Here is a 21,273-nt window from a genome sequence, read left to right on the forward strand (position 1 = left end):
GCTGGTAAGTCTCCGTGTGCTCTGCAAAGCCACTCGGCTACAAAATGAGCCCCATTTTGTAGTCAAGGAATTGCACGCAGGCAGAGCAGCAGCCCTGCAAAGGGCTGCGTGTGCCCGCTGGGCTTCCAGAAGTGCCGGTCTCCAGCTGCTGCGGGCACATGGGAAGGTCAGAGCCGGCACCAGGGTGATGCTGGGCTGGGGGCTGAACTCCCAGTCCCCTCCTGAGTGCTTCAGCCGAAGCACATCGGTGTCAGGGCTGCAAGCAGAACCAGAGCCCACCGTGCCCCCGTCAGCCCGTCCCGTTTGGATCACATTATCGTAGGCAATGAAGGGACTCCATCCAAATCCCATTCAATTCAGTGAGACTGTGCAGAACAGCACGTGCATTGTTCCATTGCCATTAGCACCACTGGAAATAAAGGATGAAAGATTCACACTGGTGCATACCATGCATTCATCACACAAAATCACAGTGAAAGGCCAACACTTGGGCCTTTATCCCATTCTGGAAAGCCATTTGGGAGCCCTGCGTGGCTGCGGTGGCACAGTGAGCACCCGCTGCCACCACCACCGGTGCCATTCTATCACACCAAGGCACTACAGCAGCCCCAAGGTTGAAGTGTCCAACTTCACAGTGCACAGCTCCGCAAGTGCACAACTGCACAGTGGGACTACTCCCAGTCGCTGCTGTGCTCCATTCGCTGGGGTGTTCCTCTGCAGCCATTGTGATGTTAATGAGAGAGCTGTAATGATGCCATTCACATATAACAAGCCCGATGCGATGGCAGTGAAAAGGGCTTTTTATGCACATCCAGAGTGCCTCTAGAAAAAAAAAAAAACCCAACAATATGAAATGCTTGTTAGGATGATGCGGCGGGTCTGGTGGGATCAAGGATGGGGAATGGACTTGGGATGGCTGCTCCTGTCCTGAGGAGAGGAGGGGGGAGGCTCTGATTGCAGCAGTGGATGGGAGGAAGGTGCTGGGAGTGCATGGCCCAGCTGGTCAGTGTGCCTCCATGTACCAGAAGTTCGAGGAGGAGGAAGTCACAGAGATGGGAGATTTAAAGGGCCTGGATTAAAGTGCTCATTGTCCGTGTGGGTACATGTGGAGTCACAGCAGCACTGTGAATGAAGCTGTGGGGTCAGGGAGTTGCAGTGCACTGGGGTGGCCTAACCACAGTGAGCAGAAGCAGAGTCAGAGGCGATCCCTGCGTCAGGGCTCTAACAGCAAGGTGACAGCAGGGCCAGCACCACGGTGGGTGAGAAAGCACCTGGAACATCCAGCTCATGGGTCATGCTGGATTTGAACTGGCAGAACAGCATCCAGGCACCAGCAGGGGCAGCGCCACTCCTCAGCCCCCCAAGGTACAGATGAGCTATGGACCTGTGCCAGCTCTAGCATTCTGCCCTGTTCTTCTTGGCCCTCACGCCAGGGCAATTCAAGGAATCCAGTGCGTTTTAATTTTTCTTTTTCCTTCAGGAGCTGGACTTACTGCTCAGTAGAAAGGGAATTCACTTGACATCAGGAACAGTGTCAAGATATGGCCTTCCCATGACAGTGTTTCGAAAGTGTCTTCAATTTCTTCCATCCTGATTTCAGTGATACAAACCCAGATGTGCCGGTGTCTCTTTCTCAAGATGGAATTCCAGGCAAATACTTCTCTAACATTCCTAACTCCCACATGCTAAGTATTTTTATTTTAATTCTTATAGGTTGAATTCTGGGCAACCCGACCTAGCTGTAGGTGTCCCTGTTTGTTGCAGGGGAGTTGGACTAGATGGCCTTCAGGGGTCCCTTCCAGCTCTAAGGATTCTATGATTCTATTATTCTTCCCATAAGAATGTTTCAGAGTCTCTTGGTCCCAATTTGTCGAGGTTCCCCGATTTTCTTAGCAAGCACATTATCAGAGAATAACTGAAAACAAATCCTTTGAGTTCTCAGCAGTTGTGTTTTCTTTGTTTCTGGTTTCCATGGGTGTACTGATAGAAAGAGCTTTCCTTTTGTATGAGGGCTGCTCCAAAAGTCCAATCTTATGATGTTGGCCCATGATGTCAGAGGCAGAGGATGGTGGTGGTGTGGCAGTAGAGGTTGGACCTTCCCCCAGATATTCCATTGGGTTTGCAGAGCACTTCAGCATCCTGGTGGTGAGTGTTTCTCTTGCTTGCTGCAGTGACAGCCCCTCTGCTGGGTTAACTCTGGGACACCTTGGCTCTGAACTGGGGCTGGGCGTAGTTATGGTGCCTGGAGGTGGAGAGAAGACGAGCTGATAGCATCAGGCCAGGCTGAGGCAACAGAGATCAATGTCATGCACAGAGCCTTCTCCAGCCCCAGAGCAGCTTTCCTGCTTTCAGAGAGGTGTCAAGTAAGGCTGCCTCCTGGTTTCATTCCCTCCTGGCATTACAAATTGGCTGCCTATGGAGTTTAATTGTATCGCCTTCTTCACTTTCTGTCCGCTGAAGAAGGTAAACAGCACAAACAAGAAGTGTTTGGGAACAAAGAGCAAGCTGTCTGCCGCTCGGCCCGCGCTGCTTTCCATGAAGAATGAGCGCTATTATTATTCTTTTACAAGTTTCCTTCTAAGGGAAATAAACACCAAAGGTAGGATTCCAAGGAAATGACTCACAAATATTGGCAACGGGCTCTGAAAATTGGATCCAGCCTTTGCAGAAGCCCTTAGCAGAATGCTAACCCCTCTCATTGCAAAATAAACTTCTCCCATCCGTGCCACACAGCAGCTCTGGCGCGTGTGTGAAAGGCAGATGAGGGCGGCAGGGCCGTTTTTTTTTTTTTACCTTTTCCCCAATCCCCTCACATTGCATTGGATGCAGCCTCCAGTATCTGCGCTCAGCCACCAAGCCGCCCTCCCAGGTGTGCAAAGGTAACCGCACACTGTGCCTCACCTTGTTGTTCTTAACCAGGGACCCCAGGAGCCAGGAAAGCAGGCACCGAAGGATCAGACAGCTGAGCAGAGGCAGCCTGGCAGCATTACCATCTGCAAACAGAACCGTCTACTTAGCATATTTATTTCTCAGCTGTTTAAGATTTTGAATCATAAACGCGTTCTCTGCATCCCTTGTAATGCACACGTTCAAAGGCGCCAGCGCTCTCTCATGTTACTTTTGGGGTTTTGTTTGTTTGTTTTGTTTTCGGCAATGTAAATCTGGGTAGACAAGAGCAACAAAAATTGCGGCTCTCAAACGGAATTCCTTTGCAGCTCAGTTCTGCTTAGACAATGCCTTCAGATTAAAGAAGATTAAAGATCATTACCTTTGCAAACTCCTATTTAATCACTCCAAACTGAGATGAAGCAAACAGGGACCCTGGCATGGTGTCAGACTGTTTCAGACAGTCTCTCTGCAGCACAGCAGGACTTCACATATTCCATACTTTTCCATACATTCCCACAGTTACCGTCACCTTTCCAGCTTTGTGATATACACGCAGAGATATCATCCCTGTAGTCTATGGGCCATCCGTAGAGTTCACTGAGTCCATGACCTTGGCCTCCAGCTGTCATAACAGGCTTTCAGGGCAAGCAGGATGATGCGTGGTATGGATTGTTGCACGCTGAATACAATTCTGGTTCTATCAGAATTCATTCTTCTTTAACCTAGGTAATTCTCACCGTAATACCATTGATAAGGTATATAACAATCACAGAAATGATAACATGCAGTATTATATAGCAACTAATGCCATACAACTCAAATTATTGACTGTTTTCATGCAATATCAAAAACTGGCAAATCAAGGGCTGGTCAGCCCAAAGGGAAACAAACCCCCAGGGATACAGCGCAGAACTGAGAGGCATCAGCCCATCCTGGGCATAGCCAGGAGCAGGGCCAAGCTCCTACTTCAGGCCTGGGAGAGGTTTGGGTGAGGCCACTTGGGATCACCCCGAGCTGGAAGGGTCATTGGCTGTTGACAACTGGCTCACACAGTTCATTGTTACGAGCTGGGCAAACACACCCCACATGTATGTAATAAATCAGCCTCTGAAGGGTACATCATCTTAAAAAAGAAATCCCAAGAGCTAAAAATCTGGATGCTGAGGAATATACCATTCAATTACAAAGTAAATTATATGAGCCTCCTGTGCGTGGTTGTGCTCTCAAAAAGCATTAGAGGCTTCTTACAGCTCTATAGCAATGGGAGAGCAATTTCCTTGCTTAGGGAAGCACAGTAAATCAGAAATAAAAGGTCCTAAAGAAAATTATCTAGGTGGCAATTCATAATCTGAGGGGTGGAAAATGGGTTAAAAAAAAAAGGTAGAGCACAGCCAACAACTGAGAAATACATTGGTAGGAGAAATGGTTCTGGGAGCCAGAGCGGGTTGCAGTAAGTTAAACTGTAGGCTGCATTTGTTGTCTGAAATTATTCCGAAAGCAGAATTATTCCAAGAGTGAAGGATAAATATCCTTGAATAATCCAAACCAAAAATGAAATAAAATCGGGATTAAGACTTAGCTGGATTCCAGGTCCGTGTCATGTTGAAAGAATTAACCACTTGCCCAGGTTCTGCTCTCTGTTTGTACACAGGGAAGGTACTGGGGAATCTCAGGAGTCAGACTGGGCACTAAAGCTAAGTTTCTTACTCAGTTTAAATAGTGTATGTGTTTTTAAACAGTTGATTTTTTTTTTCTCCCCAGATCTGATCCAGATAATACGGAACGTCTATTATGTTTCAAAGCATACCTGTACAAAGGAAGTAATCAGTAAAGCCCAAGATGAAGTATATAAATGTGAGTGCTGATTGTGGACCTGGGTTCTGTTCCCAGGGTACCAGGCAGCAGAAGCATGTTTACCTGTGCCACCTGGGCAGCTCCACACACAGGTGTGAGCACCACGGCCACAATCGTCCCGCAGCACCACAGCCCCGGCCGTGTGCCACGATGCATGCATCCACCGCCTTTCAAATTATTCTCCAAAAGATTCTTGAGAAAAAAAAAAAAAAAGAACGAAAAAACCAACAGATTTGAATTCAGTGTAGTTCAATTCAGTTTCGTTAAGAATTTCTTCACTTGCTCAGCAGCTGTTTCTCAGCCTCCACATGAGGGTTAATACATGAGCCAGCTACTCCTCCTACAGGTCAGCGCGCTGAGGATGTGCAGAAAACTCTCCTGGTGTTTCGGGTGTGCATGTTTTTCAGCGCCCACCCTGGCTGTAGGCAGCCTGCTGTTCCTAGAGAGGATCAAGCATTTGCTGCTTCCCCATTGCAGAAGAGAGGAAACTGTGATCACAATTGTTTGCATTCAGTAAAGACCCTATAAAACATTTTATAAGAGACATCTCTTTAACCTCAAGGCTTTGGCCAAATTCCAGCTCAGAAACTATCTTCCTAGAAGTTCTCCCATTAACCTAGGAGCGATGTATTTGTCTCCTCCTTTGAACTGCTCTGCAGCAGTGTCCTGAGCTGCTCAGAGCTCTGTAGGCTTCAGCATCACACCGCCTCTGCTCAGGGATAGCATAAGGCCATCAGTGCATCCACTGGGCACAGGGCTACTTACCCAGGTAGTGCTTGTAAAGTGCTTCAATACACAACTACAAAAGGAACTACTGAAGTGAAAAACATAACTCTACCTTGTGTCTAGAGAAGAAACCAGGTCGGGTTATGCACAGTGACTAGCTGAGAAATCCACTGACAAAGAGCATCACTGGGGACAAGTGGAGGCTGAAGGTCTAAGGACCTACCACCGCGCTGCGTTCACAGTTTCAAAATCCACCCTCACATAAAGACAACGTTTCCATCTTTTGTGCAAGGCGGAAACATTTGTCTCGCAGTGGTTATATGGACTGTAAATTCGTTGAATCGTTTTACAGCTTTTGTTCTGAGTGCAGCGCTTTCTGGGGATGTTTAATTTGGATTGCCCAGAATGACAATGAACAGTTAAGTGTATTCTGGTCTTCAGGCTCTCAATGTAATAGATGTTATGCGGCATGTCTACCTTTTGAGAAAGCTTTCAGCAAGACGTTATGCATAATTAGAGAGGGTGGGATAGGCACTAAGGGAAGAACAATTCCTTGAAATATTTCTGGCAGTGAAGCACTTGCCTAAGGGTGGATCAATCCACTCCACAGAAAAGCCAGAAAGGAAGCGGAAGAGCAGATCAGCGTGCAAGATGTCTGATGGTTGGGTACCAGCACGTTTGCCCAGAACTGTCTGCTTGCCTTCAGTAATCACCACCTTTCAGCTTGCTGGTGCTCCCATGCGGGTCATGCACCAGCACCCCCCTCTCACAGGGCTCTCCTGAGGCCTGGGTACAGGGAGCAGCCCCCAGCATGGCTTTCCTACCACAGAATCCTCAGGGCAACCTGGGCCTCCACATGAGTCCTGCTGTGGGACTGCTATTATGGGAGTAGAAGGAGGAAAACAAGAGGGATTATTACCAGAGATTTGGGAGAACCTCCAACTTAACACTGACAGTACATCATTTTAAATGATGGCATTCCCATATATTTTCTAAGTGATTTTTTTGAAAGGATGAGTTATACCTCAACTAAGTAGCAGTTTCAAGACGACTCTCTGTAGTGTTCCAAACCTATTTGGAATCAGTTCTGTCTGCCCCTTTGGATTTCACTTCCAACAAGTTTGGCAAGATTTCTTGAAATAAGATGAGAAAAGGTTGGATACATTCCTTGCAGGCAATAGTCATCAATGTGAAATGCCTCCATGTCCCTAAGTTTTTTCAGATGGTGGTTTCAGAGCCATATTTAGCCAAGTGGGGACCCTTCCCTGCACTCCCACTCCCTTCCCTGTGCTGGCACCAGCACTCCTGCACACTCAATCCAGTCACACGGGTGCACTGACCCCACTAAAAACTGTGCTTTAAGATCTCAATAGGCTTATCAAGATCCTTCTACAGCTCTTGTTGGTAGTGAGAATCCCCAAAAGACCACACAACCAAGGTATTCAGCATAATCTTTGGTATCTTCAAACAGAAAAGCATTCTTCTGCATATACCACATGCTAAAATTTCTGTAGAACACTTGAGAGACACTGCTCTGTACTGTCTTTCAACAGAAGCTGCACATCAGACCTACAGATTAATTTCATACTACAACAGGTCTTTCAGTGCCGGGATGTATCAGTGACATAGAAAAAACCTGGAATTTTGGTAATGAAAATAAGGGCCAAGAAGCATTTGGGCCCAAGAAGGGCTAAAATAAGGGTCTCAGCTGAGGTTAAATGCAATTCCCACTTTCTTGCCCCATGCTTAGACCAACACATAACACCTCGCTCTCATGCTGTTTTATTTAACGGTGTGTTCAAGAGGCTGGAAACAGCCCAATTGCTCTTTCCCAACCAGTGCTGCTACTTTACAATATATAACCAGTTCTGTCGATGGCAGTAGTCTGTGTTTACTGTCATGCCTTCTGTGAAGTTCAGTAGAGAAACCATGTGCTTGGAAATAAGGAAATGTATAGAACTACCTCATCCCAATTGTCATCTCAGCTGTATGCAGAGCAGATGGCGAAGGCTGAATAGTTAGCGCTGTTCCTTAGCCTGCTGGCCTGGCACGTGTGCTTCTAAATGATTTTAGAGTCTAAGAAAGCTGCAGCGAGCTGGTGTGATGGTCTGACCCTGGGGCTTAGATCTGGGTACGTTTTCATGACCTTAACCTCGCTGACTGCTTTGGAGCTTTGTTGAATGGTTGGTTTTATTTATTTTTTTTCTTTTAATAAATATTAGTGGTCCCTATGCTCTGTATCTCCCGTTTTCCTATGAATACCAGATGTTTTCTGGTAGGGCATAAATTAGCAAAGGCATGTGACCGACATTGTAGTCTACTGGTACTTTAAGTCTCAGCACAGGCAGGTGTGAATGCTGCGACATGATGGAAAATGCGTTCCTAGCTTCAACGAACAAACGGGGTACAAACCTTGTCTCCTTTGGCAGATTGGCGCCTGTTCCCTTTCTTAACTATTACACCGCTACAACAGAACTGATACAACAGGATATAATAACTCAAGTTTTAATTACTGATTATAATCTTTTATATTATTTATTGAGATGAATTGGCCTGGTGTTCTGGATTCCTGCTTACAATTAACCTTTAATTGTAAACAGCGGCTACAGAGACTGCACCATCTTCATTACAGCTCTGTTCTTTCTCAAACATGAATGAAAGATTGAGATTTCTTATTTCACACTAGCAAAATTAAAGGCAGAATGTCTTTTTTTTTTTTTTTTGCATAAGGCAATGAAATAATATGAAATGCAATGGGAGGATTTATTCTGCCTCTAAAATATACATATTAGTTCAACACGATTTTACACTATTTGACAAGAGGATTTTCATTATTAATAAGTTGAAATGTAAGGCTTCTAATTAAGTGGAAAACAAACCGCTGTAAACTACACTCAGAACACACAAACCTATTAGGTTTTGAATTTAATAATAAATCATTTATCTAAACCCCAAGTGATTTGTTGCATGATCGTACTTGATGATAATTTATTTCATTTGTACATTTTTAGGCTTCCTTGCTTCCTTTTATCCTTACTATTCCCAAAAGCAAATCTGGTTTTTTAGAACCCCTATGCTGAAATGCAGCTACTCAGAATGATAAGCAGGTAACAAAATGCCTTACTATTGCTCTCACTGATTTTAGAAAAGTGGGCTAATTTACAAGTAAAACACACGTCTAATGTGAATTGAACACTAAATTAGAATCATACTGCTGGACTCTAAAAACAACAACACCAGAGAGAAAATGCAGGTTACAAATTTCAGCAGGGAAATGAGAAATGGCCCTTACCAACAGGAGGTTTGGGAAACAAGTAACTAGCGACTTCAAAGAGATTTTAAAATAATACCTAATGCGGAATTTGCTGTATGAAGACAACTATTCAGATAAAGCCTTTGACAAGTAAAGGTACATCTGCATAGAAATGATGCAGTTTGTCTCTGGAACATGTGCTCCTGCACAACAAGCTATTTAGGAACTATAAGCATTAAACTAATTCTGCTCAGCTACATGAGTGGAACATGGGTGACCAGAAGGTGCCACCCACGGAGCTGAAGTTGGATTTGATAGCATGTATTAACTCTTTTATGCTGTGATTTTTGGATAGAACATTGCTGCTCAGAAACGGTGAACAACTATTGCCATATTAACTACATATTTCTTTCATTTCTTCCACGTTTTCACAGCTTCATGAATCTTCACTTTTAAACGAAATATCTGATAGTTCACATGAATCATGTTTTAGCAGATCTTGTATCATTTTTTTCCCTTATTGGCAAGGCTATCAAATACCCTATGACACTGACTAAAGCATACGGACACACGTTAAGTGCTCCTCTTGAAGTTTCTTAACTAGAAAATATGTACCAGTTGCCATATGGAATGGCAAGTTATTTTTAAGTATATTGCCTTTTGAAAATACCAGCCTTAAAACTAGCAAGTGCCACATTATCCTGCTTGCAGAAGCCCTAGGATGTGCACAGATGACAAGGGTGGGTCCAGATGATTCACTGGGCTATGCTCCTTTCATCTGCAGACATGGGAAGAAACAACAGAAACTCTTTATCCCAAGTCTTCCTATTTTTAGGATAGGGATGTCTGCTAATGCATATTAATATATATATATATCCAGGCACATTGTAAAGCAGAACTGCCATGAGAGCCCAGAAAGCTTTTTTTTCTAACAGATACATACACATTAAATTAGGGGATAGTATAGAAGATCTCAGCTGGGTCACAATGACATGATAACAGTTACTTATGGAAAGTGCTTCTATATGTTTGACTTCCAGTATTTCAGCCTACTTATTCCACAGAACGTGGAAGTTAAGTATGGTAGATCTGACTGTTCCTGAGAAATACATGTGGGACAAAGAAGTACACAGAATCATATATAACCCAGAAGAGAACTGTGTAAAGCCAATTTCCAAAGTCAATGATAATTATAACCTGAGCGTGTCTTTATTTGCCAGTATACACATCATATTTGTCAGAACATTATCACACCGGTTAATTTAAAATTTTCCAAGTAGAAGATTCATGACACTAACAGAGTCTGTGATAAATGGAAAGGAATTGTGGAAACTTAGGAAATTTGGAAACAGAGCCAAAATTTAAGTTTTTCTTCTAATGCAGACAGCAGTTCAAATAGTTGACAAAGTATCTCCTAAAAAATGAAGTCTATTACGTTTGTTTAAGATCTAATGAACTCCAAAGGAAAGTGACAACAACGAGTTTTAAAAGTATTTTTTTCCTTTTTTCAAATACTTTCCAGCAATTAAGTCCACATGCAAAAAGCTGATTCCACGCACAGAAAATATTTTGAATTAACCAAAGGATATCATTCCTGCCCCAAAACTGACAGAAATACATTTCACAGAGTAACCAATACAAACAGAGAGAGCAAACAACTGAAGATGGCAGCTGCAAAGCTTCAGGTATGTAAAATGACTGTTTTAATGTGACAGATCCACAGTCTGAAAGTATACTATAGCATATTTTCATCAAACCAACACGGAATTAAAGTTACCTGTGCTGTACAGGTAAATACAACTACAAATGGCTGGTGGCATTTTGCCTCTTCCCAAAATCAGAATAGTAATGGAATGCATACATTGAAAGACCAGCTTTGTTGTTGTTGTTTTTTTTTTTTTTTTTTTTAACAGAAAGAATGCAGACAACACTAACTAATCTCGCACGCTGGAAACCCTCAAGTTTAATATACACTAGCACAAAATGATAAAAGTAGGTTCTTTGCTAGTTAATAATAAAGAAAACAAAACAAGAAGTATCTGACATCACGCGACTGGAAATGCTGTAGATGCAGTGTGACACATAATTATAAATCCTTCTGGGGATTCACTATTTGACACCCAATATGCAGATCCACATACTCACTGCCAGAACTCCATTTTCACCTGCTGTGGACTGAGATGCCATGAAAAGAATATCTTCATCTGGGTTATAATGACAGTTTCAAACAAACTGCTAAGAATTTAATAAGTTACGTAAACAGTTGAAAACAGTCATTCACTCTATGTTACTGTCAAAATAAATTAAAAAAAAAAAAAGAATTGTAATTACTGCTTATTCAACTTAAAAACACAGAATAGGAAAAGAAGCTCAAGAATCCTGAAAGCAGAGAGAAAACACAGACTCCAAGATTTTGTACAGAAATGAAAGCACAACAACAAAATCAGCAAATTCAAGAAGCAAAATGAGCACTGATGTTTCATGTCTAAAAAGTTCAGCCGAAATGCTTTTTATAAAAGCATATAATTAGGAGCATGGTTGGTAACACGACTGCATAATATCCATTTTCTATGATCTTTGATTGACATATAAAAATAATTCTCCCATTTCTGTGCTAAACAGGACTTGCAAATATAACCTCTTCCCTTTAAAACTGTGCTTGGTGTCTTAAATGTTTAAGGCTATACATGCACTGAATTTTAAGGAAATTCAAGTTGAAACATTAATTGAAAACCGTGTTATCTTACATAAATTATCCAATGAAGAGGAAACCGGTAGGAAATGTACATATAATGCAGCATGAGTCTGTTTCTGTATGACCAGTATATGCTAGACAGTTACTGTACAACATCAGGACATCAGACACAAAACCTGAATCTGTTCTCAAAATTGCACACTTCAGATCTACGCATAAAATGGGTAAAACAAGCTAATTTGACAGCGCTGACTTATATTTTTGTGATGTGGTTTTGATTAAAATACACAAAAAAATAGAAATCAAGCACATTGCTACCGATACAATAATGCACAACCAGTCAGAAAAGAGGTATCTTGAATTCTCAGCTGTGAGTCACATTTACAGAAGCTGATTTTATATTTGTTCAAAAAGATCTATTATGTCATTTCTGCCTTAAATAACAGCGAGTCCAAACATTGTTTGTCCGAAGAATTAGAAACAGACTTGGTTCTTTGGTTAACACCATGTGACTTACATCAGACACAGGAATCAGTTGGGAACGAACAGTCATGTGAGGAGGTTTCTGGAAAGGAGGGATGAGGGAGGAAAGAGGAAAGCCAAAATCTCAACGAAATGCATTGTGTCAAACTGTACTGCTATTGGAAACCACCTGTACCAGGGATAATCAGGTTAAGACATCTCTTGAGTTGCAGTGACATTGCTTACACATGATACATTAGTTTCTCTACAGATTGGTCTTATACAAAAGAAACAAGGCACCGAGTGCATCGGTGGCATACAGGCAGTATAAAAGTATGCAAGAAAATGCTACATACCGTTTAGTTCATACACATTAAAAAGGTGGTGAATGTGTGCTATCGCTACGAAATATAATGCTTCACAAACCCAATTCCTTAAATCCCAATGAGAGAATGAATTAAAATGTGAAGCACACTTTAATAACCTTGCTGATAACAGCACAATTCAATATTTGTATTCACTACGATCAGTTATTAGCTTATAGTCACCAGAAAACACGTTCAAAATTACTGAAGATCAAGGGAACTATAATCTATAACTATGCTTTTGGGACAGAGCCAGCAGCCTTTACTCATGACCGATGTCCCGCTAAGAGTGGAGAGGAGGCTCAGTTTTACCACCGTTACTCATGTTAATAGTACCTTTCTCTGAGTCACTCCAGAGAGATAGATGGAGCTGTTTATGGGGAAAGGTACTACACAACATGAAAGAAGTGTGGTTAAACCAAAACCTGAGTGAAAGGCAGTAGGTTCAGGCCCTTAGTCATTATATTAGCACTTTAGATTGTGTAACAGTGATACAGCTTGCTCATAGAGCATTTAATTTCAGATTGTTAAATCATCTTATAGAAAAATAGGTAAGAAAGCTCTGTAAGAAAGTATATATACTATAGAAGGAGAAATTTCTCCTTAAAAAAAGCAAAGAAAGGGAAAAATTGAATAAAAGGTTTCACTAATTACACTTTGTCAGGAAAATCACATTAAAAACAGTTATCATCATAAACAAAACAGTATGGAGCACTAATGAACCTTGTGGTTTACTGGAAAGGACAGCAAATTAGCTGTGTAGTAAAAAAAGGTCATTGCTCTATTTCTTTTTTTTTTTTTTTGTAAATATTCCCTAATACATTCAACTGCTTAGAAATTTTCTTAAAATGTCACAATAAGCCATTTGCAAAATTTCCTATCAAAACTTGTTCAAAGCCCTGCCCCTTGCTTGCATTATGGCCAAGAAATTACCTTATATCTTAAAGCTACGATAATGCTTCTGGTTAATCCTGAAAATTCAAAATCATGCTTTGAAAATGAATCAAAAGTTATAAAGCGATCCACTTTAAACCCCAGGCATGCAGTGACTGCCCATAGGATTTGCAGAATGCAGCAAAGGAACTAACGTGATACAATGGGCAAGACTCCCATCCTCAGATATAAGAGAAGGAGGATGACATCAATTACATCCCTGAATGTCCACAAGGTATTCCTTCAGTAGTATGGTATTACTGCTTCTGCTCTCCTGAGCATTACCCTCAGAGACAGGCAGCTTTTGGAGGCCTTGTACCAGTCTATCAGCAGATGCTTTCAAGAAGTGAACAACAGCCCATTTTCTGGGCATAGCTGTTTCTTGGTCTTCATCCCTAAAGCAGCAATGCTATCCACTTTCCTAAACCCTGGCCTATTCCTCCCTACACTTTTATTCTATATTACTCAAGCAAAACCCTGCACAGCAAAATGTGGTCCAGCAAATATCAGACCAACTTATTAGTTCAGTTACACCATGTTAAATATGCACTAAGCTTGCTAACATTAGAACAGTTGTGCCATATTCAGGTAGGCATAACACAAACAAATACATTAAGTGCTTAAGATTTCTGCATAGTCTGCAGAAAGGAAGAAACCCTGCTTGAACTTACGGAGGGGCAGTGGTAAGTTCTTAAGGCTAAACTAATCCACATCACTGTAGGCCAGTTTGTACTCACCCTGCACATAAACACTCACCTACTCTTCTTTCCTCTCTAAAATACTCTAGGTTAGAAGCCCTAAGGTTCCCACAAAGAGCAGCATGTGCAGCTTTGCATGTATAGATTCCTACAACGCACATGACGCCTTCTATGAGAAGGGCCCTCCAAGGACCACGAGGTTCCAGGAGTGGAACTGGGAGTCTACCACTGTGTGAAGCCATTTCTTATTTTAATGCTCTCACTCTCAGATAACATCTCTTCACCAGGCATCATTTCACTGAAACAAATGCTCCTGTGACTTTCCCCTCACAAAATTACTACCAGAACAAAGTAGTCTGAAACCCAGCTGTGATAAACTGCAAGATCTGGCTACTCATTAAGTAGACCAACAAAATAGAAAATTCTTGACGGCTTGTTCTAACAATAAACTTTGCTGAATATTCCAGTGCAAGCAATCAAGATGTTTGGTGACTGCTTTAACATTTTCAATATTAAGTTTTTAAGATATTCTATATATTCATAGGAAAATACGAAACAAAGATTAGAGATATGTAAAGGATTAAATAATGAATTTGTGGTGGTACTTGATATTTGTTTTTCTTACATCTATTCATCATTGGAATCTCATCTGCCTGTGCTGCAGGTGCCATGCTGTATCACTTCTCTAATCTACTGATCCTACCACATGTAACACTTTTCAGGGTCAGGTCTTCTCTCCTGTTGATGCCCATGGGTTCCTCTCATTGACATTAATGGCAGGTATGCATGCACATCTGTGAGAGAATTAAATGAATGTTGAATTGCTACTGAGAATTCAGCTTAAGGATGAAGTCAATCTGCCTTGCAACTGACAAGCTGTAATATTAAAGCCTGCTTTAGACAAGACAGCACTTTTTTCCTACAGAAAAGTGTGATGAGTAAGGGCTCAGCACAACTCTGGATTAAATGAAAAAGCATTGTGCTGTTAGTTTCAAGCTGGAACAGCTCAGGCCAAAAGGCTTCCCCTCAAACAGGATTCTCTTATTTTACCATAGACTTTTTGTTAGAATTCATACATGTTAAGAGCAACCTGTACTCAATTCATACATTAAAAAGTCTTCATGAAAAAAAAAGTTTTTGTCTTCTGCTTCATCATATTAGAACTGATGATTCACATTTCAGAAATCTTAGACAGTTCAACAGGTCACAGGATTTTGCACCATTACGTTATGGTAAGAGTGCAGGGTGCCCTCGACTTCTAAGCACCACTGACTGCCACAGATAGCTTCTCAAGGTGCTGGGAGCCAGAGCAAGTCATTGGGGAGTAAAGAGAATAAATCAGTAATGCAAACAAATTTTATACAACATTGCTTCAAAACTCTGAAAAAAGTAAAGCACCGCATTTGCCATCAGAACACTTGCAAGAATTTACAGGTAAAAATATTTCCTAGAGAAATGCCAATAAAAATACCAAATAGTTTTCAGCTTGAGTATTCCTTCCATTAGTAAATAACCTTCCGCTCCAGTAACAGCAAATACATTAACCCCAAGGGCTCACCTTATTTTGTATTCTAATTATTAATTAGAATAGAGGATATTAAATATAATTGGATTGAAAAATTATATCACATTTCCCCAGTAGCAGAACCTATATCTTGCCTGGCTTCTGCCTTTGCTGCCAGACTTGATGTCTGGTTACAGCATGGCTGCCCCTGAAGCCCCGAGCATGATGCAGCACCACAGATACCAACCTTTGAATCTCATCAGTGCTACCCCCTGAGTGGGGAGTGAAAGCATGGCTCTGCTTACTCCATGTCTCCAAATATGTGGGTGACAGCAATGTCCTACAGGGGCTGCAAATCCTCTCTCATCCTCCTGAACAGTGATTGCACACTTCTGCACAGATTGCAATCTTGCCCATACCACAGATTGTGAAAGGAACTAACCCAAATTTCCCATTTTTATTATCTTTAAGAAGAGTTTACCTTTAAGATGATCTATTTGAAATGTTCTAAACACTAGAAGTAATTAGATTATATGCAGAAAGGATGGAATATTTTCAGGAATAGAGCCTGTAAGAACTTCACTATTCTACAGTTAAACTTTTGCTGGCAGGAAACAGATTCCATTCAAGAAACTTCATCTCTATGTAGTATATTGACAAACAGAAAAGCAATTAAATAATTTGGTAAACTGTTCCAAGTACCAGTTGTACTTCTGAATAAAGATAAGCAACAAAAAGCTATGAAGAACACAGACAAGTCTGAGAAAAACACAAATGCCCATTTCTTATTTGTTTCGAACACTTTGTTCTTTAGAAATTCTCTTCCACGCTTCAGACTTAGCTGAATGCACAAAAACCAGTATTAAGAATAAACCCCTATGCAGGGTCCTATACATCCAAGGCAGATTTCAGATGGGAAAGTATTGGTTCACTTAAAGCAACAAGAAGAAGAAAATGACAAACAAAGCATAAGAATGGGATCTATGAAGAAAGAACAATGTGACAGCTACTGATACTGTAACTAATTCATAAAAATGCCAGGGTGAATCCAATTATTGCTGTGACTGGTTTTACACAGAAAATCAATATTCTACCACCTGAAAATTAAATATTCATTTCCATTCTTTACACAGTCTCCAGCCTTTGTACAAAATAAATGCAAATTAGCCAAACTTGCTTCTGTGAAGCACAAACTGGAACCAGATACCATGGGAAGAGTCACATAATCTGGAAAGAGATTCCTCTTCCCAAATGTGTCCAACAGAGATTATTATAAATCTCTGCTGTGTCTAAATTAAGGTTTCAGTGTCTTAGAAATCTGACTGATTACATGTAAAACTGAAACAATGCAACCTACAAACAGAAACCCAAGCCATGACATAGCTAGTTTAGTTTGGATTCTGTAAAAGGTTATATGCTGCACCTTCCAAACTGGCTTCTTCATCTGTTCAGTGGCAACATTTAATACATCCTCCATTAGAATTAACTTCTTCAGTTCCTGCTGTTAAATACTGCACATTATTTTACAAAGCAAAGCCTGTTCAAAGAGACAATCATTAAGAGACGTATTTCAGCTTTAGGAAAAAGCATCCAAATATCGACGAACAGAATGAGTGAAAATGTTTCCACGTCCATTGAAAAATTGCTTTTGATGAGCTTCTAAGTCAGGATTTCTATTGTAGGAAAGATAAAAGGATTGGGAAAAATCTGAGCAATTTCCTTATGCATATAAAATTAATGTTTTTTTTTTTTTTAATTAAATGCTACACTCAACACTGCACTTTACAGACTGAGCAACAACAAGGACTAGAAGAAACAATCTGTATTGTAGCACTGCAAGATCTTTCCTAGTTAAAGAGTTTTGGGATTATTTCTATGTAGTAAATAAAGCTTCCATAAATGAAGCAGCAGTGCAATATAAAATTTTTAAATTTTATATATTTTTTAATTTTTTTTTAATTTTAAATTTACATTTTTTAAATTTTATATTTTTATAACTTTTAAAAGGCCTGCTAATCTTTAAATCTTAAATCTTTAAAACCGGAAAATCTGCTCTGCAAACAAACCCATCAGAAGGCACCAAATAAACTAAGTGGAATTACAATATCCTTAAAAAGGCCCTAGTGAAATTGTTAACTAGTGTGAGAATTTGAGAACTACATGAAATATCTTATACAATAGTTGCTGTCTGCAATCTCACTATACTTGACTGAATATCCTAAAGCCAGGATTCTTCAAAGGTATTATAAAGAAATTCAACTTAAAAAAAAAAAAAAAAAATTGTCCTAATCAGAATGCTCTAGGCTACCACTCATTCTCTCAACAAAATCCTAAACGTCACTCTACCTACCAAGTGCTAAAACAGTCCATGACGTTTCATACTAGTAAGACATCAACATCATTTATGAGAAAAACAAATATGCTAGCTTTCCAAGCAGCAACAATTAAAAGCAAATGAAACATCACTACAGGCAACTAGAGTATTTGAATTGGGAAGCTTTTAAAAACAACAATTACTCAGTGATTGACAATTTCACTAATCTGAATTGGGTTCAGCAGTCAGACAATCTGTGTGATTCACATTAAAATATCTGGGACAAACTGGAGTCTCAGAAGTACAGTTATTTCCCTTATTTCAGTGGAAGCCAGGAGTGTTTATCAGATGGAGAACTTCCTTCTGATACTGTGGCTTCTCAACTGTGTCGTTAGAAAGGTGTGCCTCCCAACCTGAACATAAACAAAGAAAATGTCTATTTTGGGCATGAACATTCATTCAACTGCTGGCAAATCACTAAAAAGAAAAAAACAACACAAAAACTCACTAATGCTGTTGTCTCTAAGAAGAAAGGTAAAAACTCCTGATCTGCTCCATACTTCCAACAAACAGCACTAAGTAGTCCCTAAAACTCAGAAGAGTTTCAAATGGATGTCAGCTTTAACCGAAGTTGTAATATTTCTCATTCGTTCTGTGTTGTTCAGCTGCTGCCACTTCCTTCAGTCTTTCAACCTAGCTTCTAACTGCTGACATTTTAAAGAAATTCATATCAATTTATTTAACACAAAAATATTTTAGTAAAATCGTGCTCTATGAGCTTCCTACATTGGAATACATGAACACAGGAGGTGCTTTCAACAGAAAGTTACATAGTTTTACAGTACAACCTGTCTAAGGAGATTTGGAAGGGACCAAACTAATGATCTGGTCTCTTTGGATTAGGAATAAGTACAGGCAACGGGGAAAAACCCAATTTATGCCATATATAGAGCTTGTTCCTGTCACATATTGAAGAAACATTTATTTTATGTCAAAGTTCACCTGATGCCCAAATGCTAGTATTTTTCAAACCAACTGCATATCAAAAATGAAAATTTAACTATACTAAGCTCCTGGAAAGAAACTCAGGGTAAAGTAATAGTGTATTCATATTACTAAATGTTCTTCTCCAGTGTTTTTTTCTGTTTGTTTGTTATTGGTGTTTGTTTGTTTGTTGCTTTACAGATCATTAACTTTTTCTCATAGTGCAAATTATTGACCCTTTTTCTGAATGCAGGCAGGTCAGAAGCTACAGTATTAGAGCACTACAGAAAGTACACAATAAGGAGCTTACACCAATTTGGAAAACTTCACATAAATATTACTGAATTGAAAAACACAAAACATATCCAAACAAATACAGCATCAGGTGGATAGGGGAGGGGCTGCTAACATATTTGCATACAGCAAGGCTCCTCTGACACCAAGGAAGTGTTTGATACTAAGTGAAGATTATATATTAAATCCCACCACTTTGCATGTTGTGCACTCTTTAAGACGGAATGTTGATCTCAATTTTCATTTTTCACTTCTGCAACAAATCTGCAGATTGTGACTTGAAAAGATCATCACCTCGAAAGACAAAATTCCCTTAAAACCACAACTGCGCTTTGAACTGTTCATTAAGATTCTAGTAAAGTATGCCATCTACATACTTGCTGTCCTTTAGATTCTTTCATTTCAGTCCAGTGATTGAGTTCATCTTCTCCTGAGCTGTTGAGACCTAAGGATATCCACCCTATCATCTCTTTTCGTTTCATGCTGCGCTTATTATATACAGACAATATGAGCGTTACATCCGAAAGCTGAAACAGTGCCACTTGGAAAACGAAGGTTTCTTTGTACACTGGATTTGGCTGTCCTCGTCGGATTGAAGTTTTGCATTTGGACATCTCTTGCCCCATGGAGTTCAGGAGTGTTAATTTAACATAAGTATCTACAAAATAAATCATAATTTGGAATGTAAGATACCTTAGAACAAAAGTTTTTGATCATGAGATATTTACAAGATTCAAGGATATGGTGTATACCAGGCTGACTGAACACAGCTTAGACTAGACACATGAAAAAGATGACATGTAAGCAAAATATTACAAACACAGTAACAAATTAAAAGGCTTCAGTACTATGTAGATGGCTTAAATTAAAGGTATACCTCATAATCCTTCTTCCCATCCAGCCCCCCTGTTTGTTCTAAGCAAACTTAAGTTGCATTAACACTTGCAAGCTCAAACTAGCCACAACACTGTAAAGCACACCACTGAATTTTCTGAGAATAACAATGAACAAAAATTGAATCAACTAGTGAAGAGGAAAAAAAAAAAACAAAAAAAAAACCTCACATGTTGATATGCAGTGATGATATCACAACAGCCAAAATTAAGTGCTTAAGAATAATCTCTGCATGGATGCGGTTCTCACTTTGGGCTTTTTGATTTCAGTCATTTTAGAGACCAAAACTTTGCAAAGTGCATTCAAAGGTGGAATTTTGCACAACATAAGCTTTTAATTCCTAGATTCATGAAATAATACACTTTTTTTATTTAACATAATTCAATATGCTTGCATAAAACGTAAGTTGTTTAGTGCTCTTAGGAAGTAGATTTAGGAATGTGATGCAAGTAAATGGCTAGCACACATTGAATGCTAGTATATGGGTATAAATGCTTCTTTTTGTTGAAGCTCTGTTTTCACATGACTAGAAGCACTAAGTCATGCCCCTGCAGAAGGATATGTATTCATGAAGTTATAACCGATTTTAAGAAATATACAACTGTGTTAAGTAATCTGATTTTTCTTTCTTTTTCATTCTTTGTAACTGTTCTGTTACTGAATAATGTGAAAAGATTCAAGTTTCTTTAAAAAGAAACACATTGCACACTTTCACTTTAGGGGTACATTGAAATTCCACCATCCATAATCAGAGAGAGACACAACTTGCGAATGAGAGAGTGCAAGAAGAAATAAGCATACACATTCATAAACCAGTATGATGGGCAGCTGTGGATAGCTTTACTGCTGGCAAGTTTTCTTTTGCATGAAAAAGACAACATCCAATTAGTTTCTACAGGAACTCACCTCGGATTATATAAACCTGTCCACCTATCAAGTGTTTTAGACAACAGAACAGTCCATCTGACAACAGGGGGTGGAAAGCAGTAAAAGAAATAATGACCAGATGTCAATAGCTGGGTGAGAGAGGATCTAAGGTTAAAATTTAAGAGGAAACACTATTCACAGGACTGGAGGAACACAACACTTTAGCAGCATAGATCAGAAAAAGGATTGAACAAAAGGATTGTTGGGTAAAATTTCATGAAATGATACTTTTGTGCAGTTTTTGTGTAATCTTTAGCAAAAAATTACACTGCTTGTATAATGGGTTGTCTTAGCAGTTATAGCTACTGGGTTCTAAAGCACACTGAACACAGAAAGAATCATGCAAATGATTAGGTTACAGAAGACTGGGTAAAGAACACTATCCATTTTATCAACTCTTACGCTTTTTCATGCAAACTCCAGCATATTAGAAAAACTGCACACAGTGGTTATACTTACTACATGAAAAGCAATAAAACAA

The 21,273-nt window shown here is 39.9% G+C and overlaps 1 protein-coding gene across 3 annotated transcripts in view; it reads right to left on the reverse strand.

The window, feature by feature from the left end:
- The window catches only part of SYT14 (synaptotagmin 14), an 83,267-nt gene continuing 71,903 nt past the window's right edge, over window positions 9,910–21,273 (reverse strand). For all 3 annotated transcript variants that reach the window (XM_021392267.1, XM_021392266.1, XM_021392265.1), the window contains one exon: window positions 9,910–19,629. In XM_021392267.1, the coding sequence (XP_021247942.1) occupies window positions 19,316–19,629 (314 nt within the window). In that variant the 3' untranslated portion in view covers window positions 9,910–19,315. The remainder of the gene's footprint in view (window positions 19,630–21,273) is intronic.

This window comes from Numida meleagris, chromosome 3 (assembly GCF_002078875.1).
Source record: "Numida meleagris isolate 19003 breed g44 Domestic line chromosome 3, NumMel1.0, whole genome shotgun sequence".
NCBI lineage: Eukaryota > Metazoa > Chordata > Aves > Galliformes > Numididae > Numida > Numida meleagris.